Below are 22,734 nucleotides of genomic sequence, written 5' to 3'. Positions count from 1 at the left end.
GCCAAAATTGAATTTTCTACATTACGATATTTTGAACATGCATTATTTTCTGTATCAAATTTACTGTTCCGGCTGCATGCATCGAAAATTGAAGTACTGAGCGATTGGTTGTGAGAAAATGGAATGCACATTACCTTTAGTTAGAGCGAGGTTACAAACCAGCAGATTTCCTTAGTGTGTGTAAACTCTAAACATGCCAATTTAATGTCAGAACAAATACAATTGTTGGGGCAATGATAGCAGCTTTGATATCGTAACTCGTCACGAAAAGCAAACTGAGAAGTCTGTGATAAAACCCACAAATGATGGTTGAATGAGATGTGCCGGTACGTGTGCTGATGGAGAAACTTGCAACACAAGATTTGAAGGTATGCAGATAGCAAGGACTTAGGGCAATATTTTTGCCGCCATTACAAGGTAAAAATACTAAGTTTCAGCGTGGGAAAAAAAGTTTTGAACTCCTTTGCATGTCTGGCAGTGTAAGTGGTTCCTACCCAGTCCAACACTTTGAGAACATGGTATTACTAGGATCTTATTCTCCTAGTCTTAGTATCCATGTGAATCTCTGTCCAATTCCAAATTCCAATTTGCTAATTTCTAAATACTATTTAACAGACAAAACAAAACATGTCCATGTGGTATCGTTTTTATTATATTATAAAAATATACTTAATTAAACATCATAACCAAAAATTATCTTAAAATAACAGAAATAATACCAATATGGATTGAAATTATATAGAGGTGAAAGGTCACATTTACATATTTCGTGTGGATAAAGCTGAAAGGTTCACCTGTAAGACATTTTCATACAGGTAACAAGTGCATGTTTCCTTGTCATACAATTCATAAAGGTTAAATTTTCATGAAAATACAGGGACTTGTCCCAACCACAAGATATGAACATTGTATTACATTTCACATTGTTTGTGTACTGTAAATATGACAAATATTTGTACATGAAAACACTGAGGACTTAGTTCCTCATGTATACCTGCTGTATTTTATTTTTAAAACACAGTTCATGCATGAAAAAACAACAACTGTATTTAGCATGTAAAATCGACACTATCTAGATATGTCTTACATGTGAATTTAACCTTTATATTGCAATATAGAAATGCTTAATCAGTTTTCCTGAAAGTTGGCAAAACAGCCAGGAACTTATCAGTCTATCTGTCATGGTTTGCTCCTTAATAATCGTTGTCACCAACCTTAAGCACTAAACATAAGCACTATAGCAGAGAGTATTTGTTAGGGGTGAAAGACACAAGTGATAACACTGACATACATAAAAATACAACATATTATACTTGGATAATGAATTAAGAGACTAGAATTTTGATTTAAATACAATGAAGTTTACATTTTAAAATATAGAATGATGTATATACCAATTTGGTTTCCTAATCATACCTTTTCATAAGCCCAATTACCATTACATAACTGGTATTTAACAACAGAGAGACCATGATTCATAATGCTTTTGTCATATTTTTGTACTACAGAATAAAAAAAATGAAAAGTCTTTAAATAAAATGTGGAGACATTCGCTTACAATGCCACTATTTTGGGGGAAAGTCAGAGTTTCCCAAGTTGAGCTTTCCCATGCATGATTTTCCAAAAATTCTATTTTTTGTGATTGATATTTCTGTCTCTTTGGGTTGATTTAATCAATCAACCAGTATGAGGGCTAATCAAAAATTATAAATCACATTCGTTTTATACATATGTAAATAATACATTCTGTGGAACAGTTTTTCTTCATTCTGATGCAAAAATACACATATTTTCATAGTTAAATAGAGAGATATTTTGTGAAATATGATATTTAGCTTCATACATTGATATTTGGATTCATTTTCGTTATCAAGGTCATCATAAGGTTTGTTAACCTAAAACCAGATGAACCAAGTTTTTGTCTTTGTTGAAATTTATACCAACTTTACAGATACTCTTTAAGCCAATTGCTGAACACATAAAAGAAATGGTTACCAATATAGCACTTCATTAAACTTCCTTTGCTTTCCAAAATTTTTTAACGAACCTGCTTTTCAATTTATGAGTGCATTTTCAAACCTTACTTTTGACAAGAAAAAATAGCATTGCAAAGAAAAACAAGATGAAGTTCATATCAGGATATGTATTATAGTAATAGTTGTTATAGACAACTCAAAACATTGCATTATAAGAGGGACTGTAGCAGCCATTAGAAAAATCACTCAGGTCACCATGTGTTACTATGGTTACAGAGAGTTGGGGGCAGTAAGGATTACAGGTAAATGTCTTCTTAACACAGTTCAATGAATGTTCCTTAACTACATTCAATCCGCTGGAACACATTGATTAAAATAAGGAAAATTCTTTTCCGATGAGAAACACAAGGTACTTCTTGAAGCAAAAGAATGTTCATGAAACTTTGGAGTAGTCAACAGAGTTAGCTACAGTGAGGTGACCCTGGTCAGTAGACATCTCCATGTCGTATCCAGGCCTGCATGATCGAGGGCTGGGCAGCAGACATCACAACTGTGTATGTTGTATGGCTAAAACAAATTAAAATGGTTTAATTTTGAAACAGGAATATGTTCAACATCTTGTATACCTGCTCTTACAATACCTAATCTATTATTGAGGTATTGCACTGCTTTACTACTTTATTGCTTGACAACTTCAATGAATTAATTTAACTAACAAGGAATTTTTGATTAAGTGAGAAATGGATAGGTGATGTCGTAACCAGAAATCTTCACTTTCAAACTAATATTGCTATCTTTTGATATTTTTCCAAATTTTATTGGTGAATAAGCTTGTGGGTAAGGAATTTCAGTTTCTACTCTACATCTCAATATATAATTGTACTGATTGACAAAGATTGAGTAATTATTGAATCAAGATTAACTTTTCCATGTTGGACTGCAAAGTTGACATTGAAGAAAAGAAATTATCTCTGCCTCAATCGTTTATTTAAGGTTTAAGTTCAGATATTTATATTTACAGTGTATTGTCACACACACACACCTACTCTTTACACATTCTCTACCATGTGATCCTGCGTGACCTCATCGCACTGATGATAAAACTGCCAACGACCTTGTATGTAGACTTTGTGTTGATTATGTACGAGTTTATTGTGTTCATTGGGAAGATTTTCATGCAAATCTAAAAGCCCTTTTTTTCACAAATTTTCAAACCATAACTTTGACCTTTGACATTTTTCTAATAATTTTCACTCCAATTTCTTGGTGAAAATTTGTAGCAAGTTCTGTTAAATTCCATTGTTTACATATACATTAAGGTATTTTGAACTTCCTAGTGAAACTGCATCAGGAACAAAGCAGCATAACTGCATTCAGGGACGTATTTTGTCCTCTCATTCTTTTATCCTGGCATGAAACTGTTCATTTTCATCCATTGTTATATTCGCCTTAAGATGGCAAAACCATTGACTGTAGCTTCACATCAAATTTCATTCAAGATGAAACAAGCAAAAGCGAAACTTAGACAAGACTTGTCCTGTATAGCGTACATCATCGGGTCAGGTATCCCTGTCAGATTTTAAGGGTTAAGGCACGTATGTCAGTTTTAGTAAAAATAATGGAGAGTCTTTGACATTAACACTCACTTGTTTCTCACAGGTACCACTGACATGACATTAAACAGGTTTGCCTTGTTGATGTTTTTCTGTCCAAGGGTTTTCATTGCTTTTATCGCTGGATCTCTGTAGATATAAGTAGTGTAATGATATATAGTAATGTCTTTAACAGAAAGTACAATATGTAGTAATACGCTGGTACTTTTGCTTAAACAAAATTATATTCAATGTAAAAAATAATAATTTCATTGTGGAGAGAGTTACGAATACATTAAATTAATTTTTTTTTTAAAAACTGAAAAAAAATTTTTTTCTTTCTTCTTTTTTCATTGAATTGATTATTTAAATGAACTTAATTGATTTTTTTTTTTTTTTTTGAGTCAAATATATGTCCATAAATAAAAATGTTCAATTTTATTTTAATTGGCGATATTTCTTTCATATCATAAATTAGATCCTGATGTACTGACCTACGGTCATCATCTGAAGGAGGGTTAGTCCAGTGGTCGTAATTTGTCTCCACTTCAAACCATCTGACAATTCACAAAAATACAATTGAATATATTGTAAGTATAATACATAACACTGACATTTCTGTGCCTTGAAAATCTAAATCATGTTCTACATCTATCTACCTGATGCAAGGATACAGCACATTTCAATTTTGACTTTTCAATGTGGTCACAACAAAAAAATATTTACAAATATTCCTGAACAACACAAATAAAATAATTGAAAATATTCTTGATATTGAAAGATACATCTTTTTCTTCATCTGATATGATCATACACTTTGACAAAATTAAAAAGTATGATTTATTTATCCAAAAATTAGATTAAGTGATCTTGGAGTGCACCTGCTATTTTCCGATTAAACACATTCATATTCATGGAAAAAATTCAGATTTAAAATTTAATATATTCAGGCATACTTGTTTTTTGTGGGGTCAATTGTCCAAATATCAATGGGAACCTCACGCCCTTTGGTGATGACAGTGCCCTCCCCTGGATTAACTCCTGCCACAATGTAGTACACAGACGCCATGGTTGTAGTATAGGCCAGCTTATTTACAGCTATTTCATAGTTTGTGCTCTGTTCCAGTGTCTTTGTAGTTAATAAAAACACAAATAGATTAAAAAAACATGAAAAAAAGTAATTTAGTATTGAAATAGTAAAAAAAAAAATTTAAATTATTTAAAAATCACAAGGAAAAAGTAGTTTTTACATTTTTTTTTTTTTTTTGTTTATTTACCTTTTTTAAGGAGTAGCATTTGATAAAAGTAACATCATCATAACAAAATGATATTCTTACAGATATTAGTAATTGGGAACAGTGATATGTACATCTTAATTTCAACAAGCAGGTGAAATACAGATAAAGCAAAGAATATTACATCTCTTATCAGGAAGCTGACAGGTACAGCATCTCTTTGGATTATACCAATCAGGAAGTTCATCCACCAACTGCCAATATCTTTTAAAAAAAAATCAGAAACAAATGCATGAATTAACATGAAACACAAGTTGAATTGCTTTAAGGCTCATTGAAAAATTATCTGAACACAACAACTTCCAACTTTCCAAATAAACCATTTACCGGGTAGGTAAATTGTAATACATAGCAATTTTAAACAAAGTTATCATTTATAGACAAAAATGACAATTTATGAAAAAAAAATACATATTGCTTATTTTTTCTCATAGCAAGCCAACTTTCAACTTTTTCCTTCCATTTCATTAAATCTTATTGAATAAGATATGATAGGATGAGACAAATGTCAAAGACTATATTAAGTCTCCTTTGAATTTTTTTTTCAATCATCACTGATGTATATATGTGTATATATAAAAACCTCTCTCATCTGCTGTAATGGTAAATGCTTTAGGCCTCTGACCAGTCATTAGACCAATGTATCCAGCATAGGTCACTCCACTGTAGACAGTCTACAAATCATTCAAATCAAGTACATTTTGTTTATGTAATGACCCACAGTGCAAACAAATACATAATATCGACATATACTGGTAGATTTGAGAACATATCAGGATGTATTATGGACAGGTACCTCAATTTCAAGTTTCAACATCCTTTACAAAAAAAAAACTGATTCATTGTAAGAAGAAAATTAACTGACAGATGAAATTCATGTGTCACAGACCAACAACAGAGAACATCCAGCTTTCTCTAATACATGACGTCACCTTCATATTCATGAGGGGTAAAATAGTTGGGTCATAAACAGCGAGTTAAAAGATAAAGCACAAAATATGATGGGATTGTTTTGGGTCTGTAAATCATTTATATTATCTAATCATGGAGTTAGAATTGTACGAATCGGGAGTCATACCTGATTGTTTTTCTGAAAGTCAATAAAGACTGTGATGTTTCTAAGGAGATCTGTAAAGCTGAAGTCCAGATTACGGGCATGCCAGATCATGTTTTTGTCATCCTGCATTACAATACTGGTACAGAACCTGTACAAGTCAAACAAACATTACAATACTGGTACAGAACCTGTACAAGTCAAACAAACATTACAATACTGGTACAGAACCTGTACAAGTCAAACAAACATTACAATACTGGTACAGAACCTGTACAAGTCAAACAAACATTACAATACTGGTACAGAACCTGTAAAAGTCAACCAACTATTAAAATACTGGTACAGAACCTGTACATGTCAAACAAGTCTTACAATACTGGTACAGAACCTGTACAAGTCAAACAAGTCTTACAATACTGGTACAGAACCTGTACAAGTCAAACAAGTTTTACAATACTGGTACAGAACCTGTACAAGTCAAACAAGTCTTACAATACTGGTACAGAACCTGTACAAGTCAAACAAGTTTTACAATACTGGTACAGAACCTGTACAAGTCAAACAAGTCTTACAATACTGGTACAGAACCTGTACAAGTCAAACAAACATTACAATACTGGTACAGAACCTGTACAAGTCAAACAAGTCTTACAATACTGGTACAGAACCTGTACAAGTCAAACAAACATTACAATACTGGTACAGAACCTGTACAAGTCAAACAAACATTACAATACTGGTACAGAACCTGTAAAAGTCAACCAACTATTAAAATACTGGTACAGAACCTCTTACAGTCTTACAATACTGGTACAGAACCTGAACAAGTTAAACAAGTCTTACAATACTGGTACAGAACCTGAACAAGTTAAACAAGTCTTACAATACTGGTACAGAACCTGTACAAGTCAAACAAGTCTTACAATACTGGTACAGAACCTGTACAAGTCAAGCAAGTCTTACAATACTGGTAAGGAACCTGTACAAGTCAAACAAGTCTTACAATACTGGTACAGAACCTGTACAAGTCAAACAAGTCTTACAATACTGGTACAGAACCTGTACAAGTCAAACAAACATTACAATACTGGTACAGAACCTGTAAAAGTCAACCAACTATTAAAATACTGGTACAGAATCTGTACATGTCAAACAAGTCTTACAATACTGGTACAGAACCTGTACAAGTCAAACAAGTCTTACAATACTGGTACAGAACCTGTACAAGTCAAACAAACATTACAATACTGGTACAGAACCTGTACAAGTCAAACAAACATTACAATACTGGTACAGAACCTGTACATGTCAAACAAACATTACAATACTGGTACAGAACCTGTACAAGTCAAACAAACATTACAATACTGGTACAGAACCTGTACAAGTCAAACAAACATTACAATACTGGTACAGAACCTGTACAAGTCACTCAAACATTACAATACTGTCTTACAATACTGGTACAGAACCTGTACAAGTTAAACAAGTCTTACAATACTGGTACAGAACCTGTACAAGTCAAACATTACAACAAATTGGTCAATAAAAACTTAACAATTCCAGTCTGTGTAATCTCACTTTCTCTAAACCTAAGCATGTAATTCCTTGTTTTTTTCCAGTGTTAGATTAATTGAATATTCCACTCCCTTCAGGGTGAGATAGGGGGATCTCAATCCCAGAGGAAAGATTATCAAGTAAACAAATCATGTGGATGGTGTATGAATAGTGATGAGGCCCACACCTCAAATGCTTCACGCACTGTGATTTAATCTTGCACAAAATATAGTTTTAGAGTACATACCAATAAAATGTCACATAAAATTAAACTCTTCATATTTTATGAATATCTGAAGGAATAAGTTGTGGATTAAGATTAGTTTCAGCCTTGATGATAACACAGGATTTTCAGTTTTGAGGATAACACAAATTGTAAGGATATGTGTTTGACCTTATAAAAGTAGTGCCACTTTGAGGATCCATCAGTGGCATCACTCAAATCATTTTCAAAGTGTGCAAATAAGATGTATAGCTTGTCTCAATCCTAGGGTAAGTAAATCTCAGGTCAGAAAAAAATTTGGATTTACCTGTCCAGGGTAAGAGCTTAGATTCACCCTTAGTTTTGAAATAGGGGATTACCTGTTACGACAATGATATGATGTTACAGTAACAATTTACTGATACCACATCCACAATTGAATAACGTCAATGATGCAAAGCATTATTTCACAGCGAAGAAGCATTATTTCACAGAGAAGAAAAGTCTGAACATTATGCATAAGGCCACCCTTCCGAACAGACCTCTAACATCTTCTCAGTTCCGTATGATTCAGAGTAATTGTGATTAAGTGTCTCGCCAAAGGCACATTCATGACAGTACTGAATGGCCTGTGACCTCACCTTCCAGGGAAACAAATCATTAAAGGGTAGGGATCGAACCACACACCTCAGATTGTCACCTGAGGTTATGTAATTCTGATGCATTACCAGCTGAGCTATCATAGCTCTTGTTACTAAAGACTGATCACATGGGGTTGTTACTAAGGACAAGCAACAATTTCTTGTTACTTGGGGCATACTACTTGTTGTTAGGACATGCTGCCTTTTGTTAGTCATTAGTGAAAACCCTAACAAATACTGATAACTAGTTGAAAGAGAAATTAACGATAAATGAGTTAATAGTTTACTTACGCTGAAACATCATACAGAAGATTTGCACCGACAATGTCACCTAATGATATATTCAGATTCTTAGCTATTCCTGTAAACAAACAATAGATAAAAGTAAGAAATGTCAAATGATCTACAATGAATGTCATCTGTAATTTTATGCTTCTGTCATATAATCCAAAACTGACTGCGGAAAAACATGTTCTTTTTTTTCTGGATGATTTAAGAAAATTACTTATTTTTTCTACTATTTTCACAAATTCCTGATCAAGAAATACATTAATTTTCACACAGCTATAAAATCTAACATCATTCATATTCAATAGAATTCAAAGTACCAACCTCTCATTTCCTCAGCATATGGACTTTTGATATAGCTATCCAACTCTGCAGCAATATCTTCTACCAAAGGTAAAACAACTGAAGGGTCTGGCAACATACCACTACAAAATAAAATCACAAACTTAAAATATCTCCAATTATTTTAGAATAGCTACAGTGTCTGAACATGATTTATTCCATTACATTATATGGTGATTTAAAATTCAAACCAGTGACTTGTTGTGATCACAGATTACTGGTAAACTCAGCTTAAAACAAGTCAATAAACACTACTGTATGGCACTCAGAATAAAATGTGAAAATATGGGATATGCACTTCCTTGTGTCAAGCTGATTCTTATTTTATTTACCTATCCAAAAGGAGGCATTACAAGGGTAACTGTCAGACAAATTGAAAGTTGACTAAGGTGTACCACTGCTAAGACCAAACACATTAATTTCCTCCCAATTAAGTGCTGCTAATTCTGACCTAAACTGGTCACAAAACCTTCATCCAAAGAGAAGAAGAAGGATTTCAATGGTTTCCCTTATTTATACAAAAGCTGTTCATATGTTGCGATGGATTCTTCAAACCAAACTGGTCATACCACCTCCATCTTGAAAGAAGAAGGATTTTTAAGCTTTTCCTCTATCTGACCCTGCCTTCTGCCCCAGGTGAAACACTTTGTTTATTCAGAACTGATTCCCTGTCAGACCAAATTTGGACAAAATCCTTCCATTAACGCATTAAAAAAATTGCAAGAATGTGCTTAATGTTTCCAAGTGGGTCCTGTGTCTCAAGCCTCAGAAGGCCTAGACTTACTGTTTATACCGATTGGTTTCCCTTCCCAAAGGATACCTCTGAAGAAACTTGGTAATAGCATCATCCAAACAGAAAAAGAAGGATTTAAAAAGTTTTCCCATAATTCCCACATTGGGCCCATTCCTTTGCTTCCACGGGTGTCAAACCCACATTTACCTCTTCACTACATGATGTTCCAGACCAAACTTGAATAATATCCTGTCATTCTTACAGAAGAAGATGGATTTTAAAGAATTTGCCAGTTTTTTCTGACTAAACAATGTGCTTCCTGTCAGGAGGAGGGGATGGGCCTAGATCCACTATTTATATACCAAATAGGTTCCCCTTCCCAGAAGAATATTCCTGTATTTCCACTTCTTTCTATATTGGACACCATATCCCTTCAAATATGGGCAAAGCAAAGACACAGGTATTGTTTTCAACATAAGAAAAATGCTCTTCATTTTGATAACAAAAAGCGTACATTTTCATATACTCTAGTAACTACAAGGAAGGGACAGTTCTTCTCAAACACTGAGCTAAGTACATACAGGTAATCATATGCAATAGTAATACCTGGAAGAAACCTTGTTCTACTTGCTATCTTGAGCAGAGACATATACCCCTGCTATAAGATTGTCAAGTGATATCTTTATAGTCCTTTTTTAATTAAACCCAACACAAAACCATGTCTATAGCAAATTATAAAGTATCCTACCAAGAAGGGAAAGCTTCGTGTCAAAAGACGAAAAATCTAGAAAAGGCAGCCTATGAATAAAAACTAATGAAAGATTTGAAACCTTCTTTTCTGGAATTTTCTTCTATTACATATAGTATTCATACTTGTCAATACCTGACTGACCTCCAGGGTTTTCCCTACAACTCTTAATTTTATGTGATTTTGGGGTGTCCATGGACACAAATCATGAATAATTTAGTGAATGATTTTATGATTTTTTGGGAGTCCTTTCTTCAAATTAGTAAATCAAAATGCAGGTTTTAGAGTGTCTGAGTAAACACTTGGCCTCCCCTGTACAAGACAATAGAACATTTACCTCATAACATTAACATTATCAGACCTGCCAATATTTCTCCATTTTTTTAATGAAAATAAAAAATAAAAACCTAGCTGAAAGAAAACGTGGACTATATTAGTATCAAACATCTAAGTATCGTCATCGTTGCCACCTTATTACAATACAGCTCTTCTACACGTCATTTGTAGCACAGAAGGAAAGATAACCAACAATCTGATGACTATCACTCGTATCAGCTGATTTAGTTTGCAGTGTTCAAGACAACAAGTAAAATAATGGATATTCAGAACGCTTCGAACTACAGTTGACTATAGACAGTATGGTATTGTCTATTAATGCATTTAGGTATTAACTGCCGAGGCAATTAAACGTGTGGATCGCTAAAGTAAAAACATATAACCGTTTCGTGGCACTGGTGCCAGGTGTCATGTTGAGTTGTGTTCATTTGTTTATTATGAATGCATGATGCTGAGTTGTCACCACATATCGGTTATCATGTGCTAAAAACCTAGTTATAAACTTCAGAAACGATCCCGGAACTCTCCTACCCGATCACTTGTCGAATCTTCGGGATCAAGTCCGCATATGGTTGTTTCGTTACCACGTGTGTCCATCTCTGTTCTGCTGGAAGATCGAGATTAACCACAAACTTTTCTGGGGGTGAATCGAATGATGAAAAAACCCCTGATACTGAAATAACAGCAACCAGGAAAGCAAACCCTGTTTTGACAGCCATTTTGTAGGTCATGTGATACGCGTCTTGTGATATACTTGAAATCATGTGACCTAGCCGCACTTTAATATGCGCAACGTACTATGGGAATTTCTGTTCATATTTTTCGATATTTTATTATCATATCTTTATCGAAATTTTGCGGAAGTCAAGAATATTTCATGTATGTTTGTTTTGGCCTTGTTTGAATAAGCAGCCTTATTTAATATTTACAACGCACTCATTTTGCACTTTAAAAGATTTTACCAAAGGGGAAAATGTTATCTCATGTGTACATTTGTCTGATGTAACTCATATTACATTAGTTAGGGTTTTTTTATGGAACGTAAATATAGTGTTAACATATAAAGACATAGGCACCGAGGTTTTCTGGGTAGTATTAAGTCCAGTTAGGATTATTTGACTGGGTGAAAGCAGAACCTCAGTTGAGCTAAACGAGATATACAGACAGTATTCAGCGCCAGGAACCAACGACTATAAGTACTCTTAAACTACAAATTTTAACACAATACTACTTAAAACCTCTTTTTGTCCTTCCACTACTAATGCTATTGACTGGAATCGGATGTAAGACAATGCTTAGTATGCACAGACTCTTCATGGCTTTAAGACAGCTTGCTCTCCAAAGGGTTGACCAGCTATATATACCGCTTGTTGAATCTATGGACAATGTACCTACTGTCTCAATTGTAATATAGTCAAACTCGACCAAATTCGCTATCTTATCTGATGTTATTTTTCGTATTGACTCATTCAATAATATCGAATGTTTCCCAGTTTTTAGTCGTACATCTGCCGTGGCATGGAAGGTTACTGATTCTGTGACTAGTTCTCTTGCATGACCCCGGTTCGCTGTTATTTGCTCGACGGTAGGATTTCATGGCACATTGTCCATAGTTATTGCAACACAAAAGCTTCATCACCTATGAACACCGTCTTCAAACAACCGTACTTGTTGTCAGGACGTAAAACAAAGTTTAACATCTAAGGTAATATTGTCGGGCCCGCTGATCCTAAGTCTACACAGCAGTCGAAGTTAATAAGCGATTGCTCAATATTAGCCTGGGGTTGAGGACGAATAGTGCCAAATTACTTTTGAAGTGTCTGTATATAACAAGATATAACATGAAGTGATTTGATCCGACAGTTGACAACCAGATGTGTATTTGGAAACGACAATGAAACGAAAGCAGTTACTTCATTATTTTCCTTAAACGACTTCTCGATAACATAGAGGCAAAGAGCCATATGCGAAACTCAACAAAGATTGCAAAAGAAGAAACAATGGCTTTTAGTCAAGAATTAATTGTTAAAACCTACGAATTCTCCTTTCTGATTATCAAAAGGCTTAGACCTTAAACCATAACTGGACTGGAATGTTCCCTTGAGAAACCCTAAGAACAAAGTTTGGGAACAGAAACCGCAGAACTGAAATACAGCTGAAGTCGGGCGTTTCAGCAGAGGCGAGAGCTCGTGCCAAACACGTGACAATGTACACATGTCGCAATAGGTAGACAGTTTGTTACCTATGGGCACACAACACTTCTCTTCAATTCTGGCTCCATTTCCAACAAAAAGACAGTCTGGATATGACCACATACTTCATGTTTGCACATATTCCCCACTAAAAAAATCCCTCCGGTTTTTATCCGTCTGTATTCTCTTAACCTTAACTGAATATTAGAATTACTTTGAACAAAGCATTGGATACTTGATAAACAATACAGACTCCTGGACCTCTTGGCATCGTCCAACTGATACTCTTCTTGTCCTTTCATATGCATTTATCAATCTGGATACGCTAAAGCGATGTACAAAAACTACAGACAATTTTCACTACATTCTGTCATGTTCGTATACTATCATTTATCCCTGTTAAGTCCATTTTCTGTAATGGCTTGGTCCTCAGCACATGTCCTTATTATATTTACTAAAACTGACTACATTTCAGAAAGATACAGTCAGTGTCTTACACTGGAAATGGTCTCCCCATCCTGTCACAGAAACCGTCAAGCATCTGTATCAATGGAAGGCGGAGCATTTTTTTTCAAGAGGGTTTCTTCACCTTATGAACCCCTTCGTTTGAATACTTGCCTACAGCATTCCACTCCTGTAGCCCGATTCAACATCAAAGTGAGAAGATAGGAACTTTTTCTGATAAAATGGGTATTACATGACTCATGTTTGACAGGCCACTCTTAATAGCAACAGTTGTATAAACACAAATTAAAATTGCTAATTTGTTGAATTTCATAACTGCCAGAAATATTTCTCAACGTGTAAAATTTGTGTGTTGCACAAAAACCTTTAACATTTGGAGATTTGGATAGTCGCTAAGCAGGCAAGTTCACTCAAATTAAAAAACAGACACAGAATTTGGTCATTATACATTTTTTATTCCTAACATTGTTCATATTATGATCATGACAAAATGACAACAAAGAATATTGTATGGCTGTCTATGTTTATAAGATGAGTTCAAGCACTTTATACAATCAATTTTAATCTGCAATCAATCATATGACATGGTCAAGCCACATCTGACCCTTTAGAAAGAAATGTCACATGATCAAGGCAAGCTTTTGAATCTAAGAGATCACATGATTAAGTGAGGATATCATGAGCTTTCACTTCCAGTAGTCTTTCCATCTGTGTGACATCTTCGCACCACTGTTCCAGTCTTTTCTGCATTGTGGAAACCTGTAGAAAAATATGCAAAAAAAATTGAGAAAGATTGGACATTTCTACAGATATATCTATACTAATTCTGATAAATGTCAAAGAATTGTCAGAAAAGTCAGAGGATATAGCACCTATGCCTGAAATGAACTCTTGATATGAAATTGCTTGTACTTAAAAACTCTAAAACTCTTCCCTGAAAAGCTGAATTATTTGCCACAAACTGAATATAGAATCCTATGTCATGGTCTTACCTGTTGGAGGTCAAGGACACGAGGCTGTACCCAGGTCATGTGGACTTTTTGATCCACTTCATCTATTGAGCCTTTAACTAGACCAAGACTTAAAGCCTTCATCACTAACAACTCAATCTGGAACAGACACAACATGGGAAAAGACATATACAATGACATTCTAAATGTGTATTCACAGAAAACATAAACTTAAAGAAGAAAGTATCAGGTGCCAATCATTTCTCTAAATTTCATGGACTACCAGTAATTACAAAGAGTTCAGTTCATATAGTATGTTACTTGAACAATGTTAGAGGTTTGCACAATAAGAAAATTATGACAGGCACTTTGGTTGTTGGTAGAATAAGGTCTGAAATGATACAGGAATTAAATTCTGTATCCCCTAAACCATTTTGTAATGGCATTTTGCTATTTGTTCCAAAAGTTTGCTGTCTGTTCTAAAATTTGGTATTGATAAGCCACAAACCATCGTCCAATCTAGTTTTTGTTTGACTCTCGTTTTTGTATCTGTGTTATAAAACCTACAGACAACATCGTAATCCATAGAAGACAGCCCAGCTAAGGTTTCAAACCTTTTGGAACAAATTGTAATCAACTAAAACATAATTATCATTTCTTCGTCTTTTAAATTTTTTTTTTCATTGTTCTTTTTCAACAGATGGAATGATGTTGTCTAAGTTCTGTATTCATTTTTTTGTGTCAAACTCACTAAGTTTTATTCTTCTTACAGTCTTATATCAATCGGAGCAATTTTGAAAAAAAAAAAACAACTGTTGTTTACTTAATACAATGAACCCAGAAATTTAATTTTCAAATTGAAATTATATGTTTTTCATTAAATTGTTACAACATCAAACAAATCTTATAATTCTTATATGTCACCATATTTTAGCAGAACTTTTGAAATACATACAAACCTAAATCACTTTTGTGGTCTCATAAATGTTTTGTTCTGACATGTATCCAAATATTGAATTTACTTAATGTAAGTGTAGCTTCAGAAGAAAAATATATTAACACTACTCACCTCATTTACAGGAAGTCTTGTCTCATCAGCTATTTCTTTGAATGTCAGCTGTCGATTTGTTGCAGGTCTTTTAAATGTCATCTATAAGGACAAATTAATGTGAACAGTCAGTCTTTTAACTTATCAATGTCTTCACACATACATGTAATACACAATTGTCTTTGATCTCTGTACCTGAATTTCAATATCTTATTATGAAAGTTACATTTGGATAACAATTTTTATTCTTAAAAGACACATAACATTTGCTTTTTCAAACAAATAAGTATGTTCACAGAACATTTCTCCGACAATTCTTTTTTCTTCTTTTAACATAATCATAAGATGTATATTTCTGCATAAATATATATATATAATATCTAAATTTTATCACAAGTTCTTCTACAGAGTGAAGAATTTTACTTACTTCCATTAAACACAAGAGAGAAATCTTTTGTCGTAGAGGTATTTCATTTGCTGCTAGATCCGCCTGAAACAGATTCAAGGTTTTGATCCTTTTTTCCTTAATTTTTTCATGAATAATTGAACTAAATACAGAGACATCTCTGCCCTTGTGGATACATGTATCCCATGAAGAACATCCAAGTTGGACAACTCTACCAAACATTGGTGCACTAAGCCATCTTTGCAAAATCATGTCATACACATACTACTGATAAAGAGATTGCAGTGTTCCTTAAATCTAAGATATACAGTCGAACTTCGTTAACTCGAACTCGGAAAACTCGAAGACCCCGTTTAACTCGAAGCACTTTGTCGGTCCCGGCAAAATCTTCTCTTTATTCTAGTAATCAAAACTCGGAAAACTCGAATTCGGAAAACTCGAAAAACTCTGTTAATTCGAAGTAAAAATTTGGTCCCAACAACAAAACATATACTGAATATGATCGGAAAACTCGAAGTATAAATTTTGTGCCGGTCAATTACATTGCTGATGCGCTACGCCGTTTTGCAATTTTACCGACAATAGGCTTTACAAGTGAATATTAATGAACAATACTGTAATTAACAATATTCATGTTTTAGAAAAGTGTTTATTGTTATTTAATTGAATGATAAAAGGTAACCGTTAGATCTTATAATTGATAGATATCGGCGATAAAAAGTGAAGTTCTACTCACATTGCGTAATTTCCGTGTCTGTCAGCCATAACAAACACCGACCTGTGTATACACTCAGTGAAGCGGAACTAAGCTATAGAAAACAATCACAACACTGGCCCGGTACTAGGCTTAATGTTTTTACAGGAGTACGCATGAAACGGTCACCTGTGCTCAATTAAACCGACAAATGAGTGAAACAATTATTTAATTAGCGTCGAAGTACTTAGGGCAGAATTAGTGAGGAGATGTCATGAGTGTCACATAGGGATAAAAGCAGGGGTAATTAAAAAGGACTGACAGAACGAAATTGATGGTTTCTAAATAATAAGCAAACTGCACCTAATTTAATTATCAATTCTGGTTTTTCAACGATCAAGAACAAAATATGTTTGCTTATTACCGGAATCTACATCAAGCTCGTATATAGCCAAAAAGTGACAAAAAGTACAAGGAACGTCAGGAACATTAAAAATCTTTGCACCAAAACTCATCAACTCGGCTATCTCGAAGACTCGGATAACTCGAAGTATTTTCGTGGTCCCATCGACTTCAAGTTAACGAGGTTTGACTGTACTTATGGTAAACCATACTTTTTTTCTGAGCTTTTCAAAGACAGCCTTAGTTCACATATTCAGCACTGCATCAGAATTGTGTTTGTAAAATACTGATATGAGAAGTGGGAGCAAAATGGTCATCCACATATGTAGGTATATGGGATTGTGTGCATTCTATCCTCCGGTATAGAATTTGGGTTCAGGACCTCAGCACAGCCTCTGTTTTAATCTAAATTCTATACCCTCTGGAAGAATATTCATATCACTGAAAGTTTTCCTTCCAGTAAACACAAAGCATTCAGAAGCACTGGAAATTACACCGTTAACAGAATAATCTCAATGTTTGTTGTAGTAAAGGAATTATCCTAGACACTGCTGCTACAACTTTAGGAATTTAAAAGCTTTCCCTTTAGGTCAAATTAAGGACTTTCAATGTTGAGGTTGAACATTCAAACTACCTCCCTCCCTGGTCAATGTTCCACCTTAAGACTGTCTGTTCTTACCTGTGATGCCCACTTTGACTTGAAGTCCTCAAATTTAGCAATGTCACCACTGTTGAATGCAAACATCAGATCAACCAGCCATGATTTGTCAGAAGCTTTTAATGATTCCAGAATGGGGTGGGCAAGCTGAAAATAATTAATTTGTTTCTGTCAGAATAGCTAAGTTAATAACAAGTTGTTAAAGACATATATACAAAGTATACTGATTTTAAAGACAAACAGTTTTTTTCATATATTACATGTATGTCCAACAGGTTTTTATGGGTAAAGTATCTTATCAAAGACAAAAACACAAACTGTCCCTAGGTAGGACTCAAGCCACATAACTTGGATCTTCAATATTGATATAATCTTTCGCTTTACAGCTTGGCGCTTTAAAGATTGTATCACACAAATCTGAATACAAAGGACAAAAAGCAAATCTATACTTTACAAGATCACCGTTGCTACATACCAGTTCCCCGAAGTTGTAAACTCCCTGTCCCAGTAAGGCTGCTAATGCTAGGTTAAATGATCTCTCTACTTGCTCAGCAGCTGTTAAAACAAATTACACATTGATTTTTTAAAATATATGACTGTTTAATGATATTTTTATATTGTTTTTTTTTTCAAAATAATTTTACAAACACATGATACTGAAGGTGGTGTTGAGAATGAAGGTACTTAGCTAACAACCCTTTGTAAACTAGTTCATGTCAATTTTACCTTATTTACAAATATTTTAGTCCTATCATATCTAAATTTAGTGTTTTAGAATTTTTTTCAAATCTGAATTCCAGACATCCTTCTTCCATATCAAAAAGCACATCCTTTTTAAGTCAATTTTATTTTAGATTTACATTGTACACATTCCTGTAAAAGAAGTTACAATACATAGTCTACACTGTTATCCATTATTTTTTAAACTGCAAACTAGTATATACTTACAAGGAACATCATCCAGATTTGTACAACCAAGATAACGCAGGGCTTCCTTATAATATTCTGCATGGTTGCCCATCAGTTTATGGTAATTACTTGAGAGTTCGTAAAATCTTCCATGAACAGGTGTGATACCATCTATCTTTTCCAGGATGTCTCTGCACTCTTCCATTAGTGTCTAAATATATATATGTGTATTATACACACTGACAATGTCATTATATCTTGTATATAATGGAAACAAATCTTGGTAATTTTCAGGTTAAAGTACATGTGTAACTGCTAATATCTATGACAATGCTGAGAAAACTCCAAAATCACACAGATGAAATGTAATTTTCCGGAAAGCTGAAAATCTGCACAAGATTACTGATCTTCTTTTTTCCTTCATCCATTATTTTTCAATTTCTATAATGGTATTTCATGTAAAATAAAAACCAATTGATGGTTTTCGAACGTTTAACCAATTACACTCTATCATCAGAAAAAATGTCAGACATTATGATGATTCATCACGAAGTCAGACATTTTTATACATTGCTTACTTATTTATATTTCATGAATCCATGTCAACTCAAAATAATTTTTAATGTTATATGTTTTATTGTTCAATATTAATCTTATATCTATTTATAGCTCCTGGTTTACTGGAATTTTTATCAAAGTTTAAATCAATTTTGACACAACTAAATTTTTATTTATATCCATATCTTATAAATAAATATAAACTTCATTTATTTTACAACAATTGCGAAACAAGTGATGTCAACTTATACTAATCCATATCTCATAGAGCAGCTGTTACATGAAAACTTACTTTGGTGGTCTCTAGGTCTTTCATTTTGAGACGAATGGTCCCCATTGTGGTTAGACAGAGCACTCGAGCTGTCTCAGTACCTTTTACCTGGCAAGAGAAAATAAAAATAATTTCATGATATTCATGAACACGGCATGTCCTTTGAAATTTAGCATTATATACATATTGTTTCATGGTACAAACTCTTACAGATATGGGTAAAATTACCTAGCATAATAATGAATACCACAAATCATAAACTACATATAGCTTAATGGTTACACAAAAACCACCAAAACCATTTTATCAACTATGATATCAAATTATGTATTAAATATCAATGACATACTATACAGCAGTAATACTATGATAATTATTTCATCTCTTCATGCTGCTTTCAGGCAAATATTCAAATGGGTGTCTTATCAATGTAATATGTATAACATATGAAGATATAAGCTAAATTTGACAAACAATGGTCAGATTTCAATAGACAATAGGAACCTGATGGTAGATTCTTTACGGTATTGACACATCAGTACAATAAGCATGATAAATGACTCAACTAACCTTCTCTGTAACTTTTTCAAGAAATTCAATGGCATTTTTAGGATCTGGAAAAATAAATGAATAATAATTAAATGAAAACAGAAACCCAATCACATTAAATAAATGCAAATAACATCTAAGACATTGGCACATCTATTTCATTGCTTTATCAATTAATTGACATAACCCGGAAACATGGTATGCTTGAATTGTTCAAATATTGTTCCAACGAGTCAAGTGTTAACAAAAAAAAAAAATCTGCAACATACTTGCTGTTGTTTTACATGTTCTCCTCTAACTGCTACTAAATCAAATGATGGATAGTTAATATATATTGATATTCTTATCACAAGCTCGTTGTATTACATGTACAGTAAATTTACAGTAAATTTTCACATGTACTGCCATATGTTTGCAATCATATTGTTTTTTTACCTGTGATCTGTCTGACAACATAAACCACCAGCTCCACCAGGGCCAAGGGATTTATTCTGTAATGAAATCATTTTTTTTTAATATATCACCATTACACTTTTTCTGTCTTTTTCACAGTTCCTCAGAATGTGATTTTTTTGTATGCTGTCTCCAAAGAAAACAATTACACTATCACTTCAAGTGACACAATGTCATTTCTCTGCATACAATTCTTCATGTAATCTAACAGTTTTGCAATAACAGTTACCACATACTTGGAATAAAAATGTAAGTATTACAATGTGTATGTCTAAAGTAAATAATCTTTTTTTTGATAACTGACTTTTGTTTGTGTGTTTGTTTGTTTGTACAGTGGTATTCTTACAAATGAGCATCCAAATAATCCTTGCGGAAATAAATATTTGGTAAGTAATTAAACATGATTTTGATTTAATAATTAACTTTACCTTCTTTCAAAAAACATGTTTACACTCACCTGTGCTCAAAGTCAGCAACAAAGTTCTCATACATCTGAATGTAACAAAAGAGAATACATTATAAATGTTGTGTGCCAAACATAGTAACAGTAGTTAGTACTAATCTCCATTATTACCATTAAACATATTGCACATGTACAAAATCCAAGAAAATATTTGTAATTATGTTGAAGACATAAATTTAAGTAAATAGGAAAGTTAAACTAAAATCATAGGTTTGTCAATCTGTCTTATGACTTATTATCAATTTTACTTGTTTGTTGTTTTTAATATATCAAATAAATTATATAATTTTCACCAACATGCTTATATATGCTTACTCTTATAAGGCCATCTCCTTTTGTGAATATTGGATTTTTCACAAACTCTAATAACTTTAACGTTAACTGGTGCCATAGTCTAAAACAGAATCAGAAAATAAGAAAACATTGTATATAGATCAAAATATTGTATTCTTAGCAGTCATAAATACACAAAGATTAATATGTTTACATGGGTTGACTGCCCTCTAGCCAAGGAGAGCCAAGTATAAAATTCCTCAGCAGGAATAGTGTAGTCATGTCTCAGCTACAATCTGCTCATTTCAGAAAGGAGGTCATTACTTTTGTGGGCAGGTGAAAAATTCCTGCCTCCAAAATGACGATTTAATGTCAATATTCACATTTATTATGCTGTTATTGATATTTATATATTTATTGGGTTATACTCACTTTTGATAGTCTAAAATGAGCTTAATCAGAAAAAATGTAAATATTAACTGTTTAATAAATGTGAGCATTGACATTTAGTTATTTTTTTAATAATTTTTTTTCGGTCTACATTGTGAGGTGATGTTTGGTGCATTTAATTGTCTGGTGATAGTGTTACAAATAGGGAAGGTTTTCTTTTTTCTTTGGCTAATCCCAACATAATTTTGTAAATTATTGGACATTTCTATAATATACAGCATATCATATACCTAAGTCAGAAAATCTATATAAAAGAGGTTCTTAAAGGCTGAATAACTTCCAACGACTAATTAATACAAACATTGCACTCCCTCACCCATTGTTAATAATGTGCATTATACAATGAATTAATTTCTCCTCAAGATATTATGTTTTAGGCAATTAAGTAGACAACAATGACAAATTAAAATCATATTTATATCACTACTGGAATTAAAATCAAGACTGAATTAATCATATAGGTGATAAATATTCTCAAATTTGATGAATCATGATTGAATGTTGTGAAAGTTGCTTGTTTGCCGGCTCCGACTCTTCCGTTTTAAACCTTCCACAAACAATGATATTTTGACCTCAATTGATGCACATACTTTTTGTTGTATAATTCTTCAAGTTGTCCCCAGTCTGTGGCTAAATCCCCTGTTGTTTTTCGCTGTTGTTCAGCTAAATAAGCACCTACGTCCCTAGGCATGGTTCGTTTTCTTGAAAATTTGCTTGATACATTGAAGAGCTCTGCGATGGGGACGTAACTCTGCATTGAACTACTGAACGTCATGGTATTCTTCCGCTGAAGCAGAAAAATATCTTTGATATGGTAAAGACTCGCATTTGTTTTATGAAAACAACAAGGATATTTTTATCAATTATGCACATCAAGGATAATACTACATAAAATCCATGCGCTATTCCATGATATCGAAGCTGTAAACTGGAGAAATTCGACGAAAAATCTATATCTTAAAGCAACTTGTGAACTAGAAAAATAGGTGCACGGTTAAGCAAAAGTATGGTGGATGCATGTAGCGCAAAGATAATTCACAAAATATCTAGAACCAGAAAGTCAACTCTAAAAAAAATTTTCCAAAGCGAGCTACAACTCGACTACGCAAGAACTTTTTCTCCGTAAGATCAGCATCAATCTGGAACAAACTACCGGACCATATTGTTACTGCAAAAACTATCAATATGTTTAAAAATGAGTTAGACCGTTACTGGAGGAATCATGA

At 33.4% G+C, this 22,734-nt stretch overlaps 2 protein-coding genes across 2 annotated transcripts; both read right to left on the bottom strand.

Annotated features, from left to right (window-relative positions):
• Positions 1–632: 632 nt before the first annotated feature.
• Positions 633–11,486, bottom strand: LOC132549550 (N-acylethanolamine-hydrolyzing acid amidase-like). The gene is made up of 10 exons (XM_060213491.1): positions 11,299–11,486; positions 8,933–9,033; positions 8,612–8,681; positions 5,942–6,068; positions 5,447–5,537; positions 4,988–5,067; positions 4,525–4,697; positions 4,063–4,125; positions 3,623–3,718; positions 633–2,543 (listed from the first exon to the last, which is right to left on the bottom strand). The coding sequence occupies exons 1-10, from the start codon at positions 11,484–11,486 to the stop codon at positions 2,462–2,464; spliced, it is 1,071 nt and encodes a 356-aa protein (XP_060069474.1). The 3' UTR covers positions 633–2,461.
• A 2,372-nt stretch (positions 11,487–13,858) lies between these two features.
• On the bottom strand, positions 13,859–22,201 carry LOC132549561 (26S proteasome non-ATPase regulatory subunit 13-like). Its single transcript, XM_060213502.1, has 13 exons — positions 22,099–22,201; positions 21,101–21,179; positions 20,780–20,814; positions 20,305–20,360; positions 19,891–19,934; positions 19,342–19,428; positions 18,531–18,702; positions 18,058–18,137; positions 17,604–17,729; positions 15,850–15,912; positions 15,444–15,524; positions 14,417–14,533; positions 13,859–14,183 (listed from the first exon to the last, which is right to left on the bottom strand). The coding sequence occupies exons 1-13, from the start codon at positions 22,197–22,199 to the stop codon at positions 14,088–14,090; spliced, it is 1,137 nt and encodes a 378-aa protein (XP_060069485.1). The 5' UTR covers positions 22,200–22,201; the 3' UTR covers positions 13,859–14,087.
• Between the last annotated feature and the right edge of the window lie 533 nt (positions 22,202–22,734).

This window comes from Ylistrum balloti, unplaced genomic scaffold (assembly GCF_031769215.1).
Source record: "Ylistrum balloti isolate Yb309-2 unplaced genomic scaffold, AGI_CSIRO_Ybal_v1 Utg369620, whole genome shotgun sequence".
In the NCBI taxonomy this organism is placed as follows: domain Eukaryota; kingdom Metazoa; phylum Mollusca; class Bivalvia; order Pectinida; family Pectinidae; genus Ylistrum; species Ylistrum balloti.
Note: the sequence above shows the minus strand (reverse complement) of the source record. Positions and strands in the feature narration are given on the sequence as shown.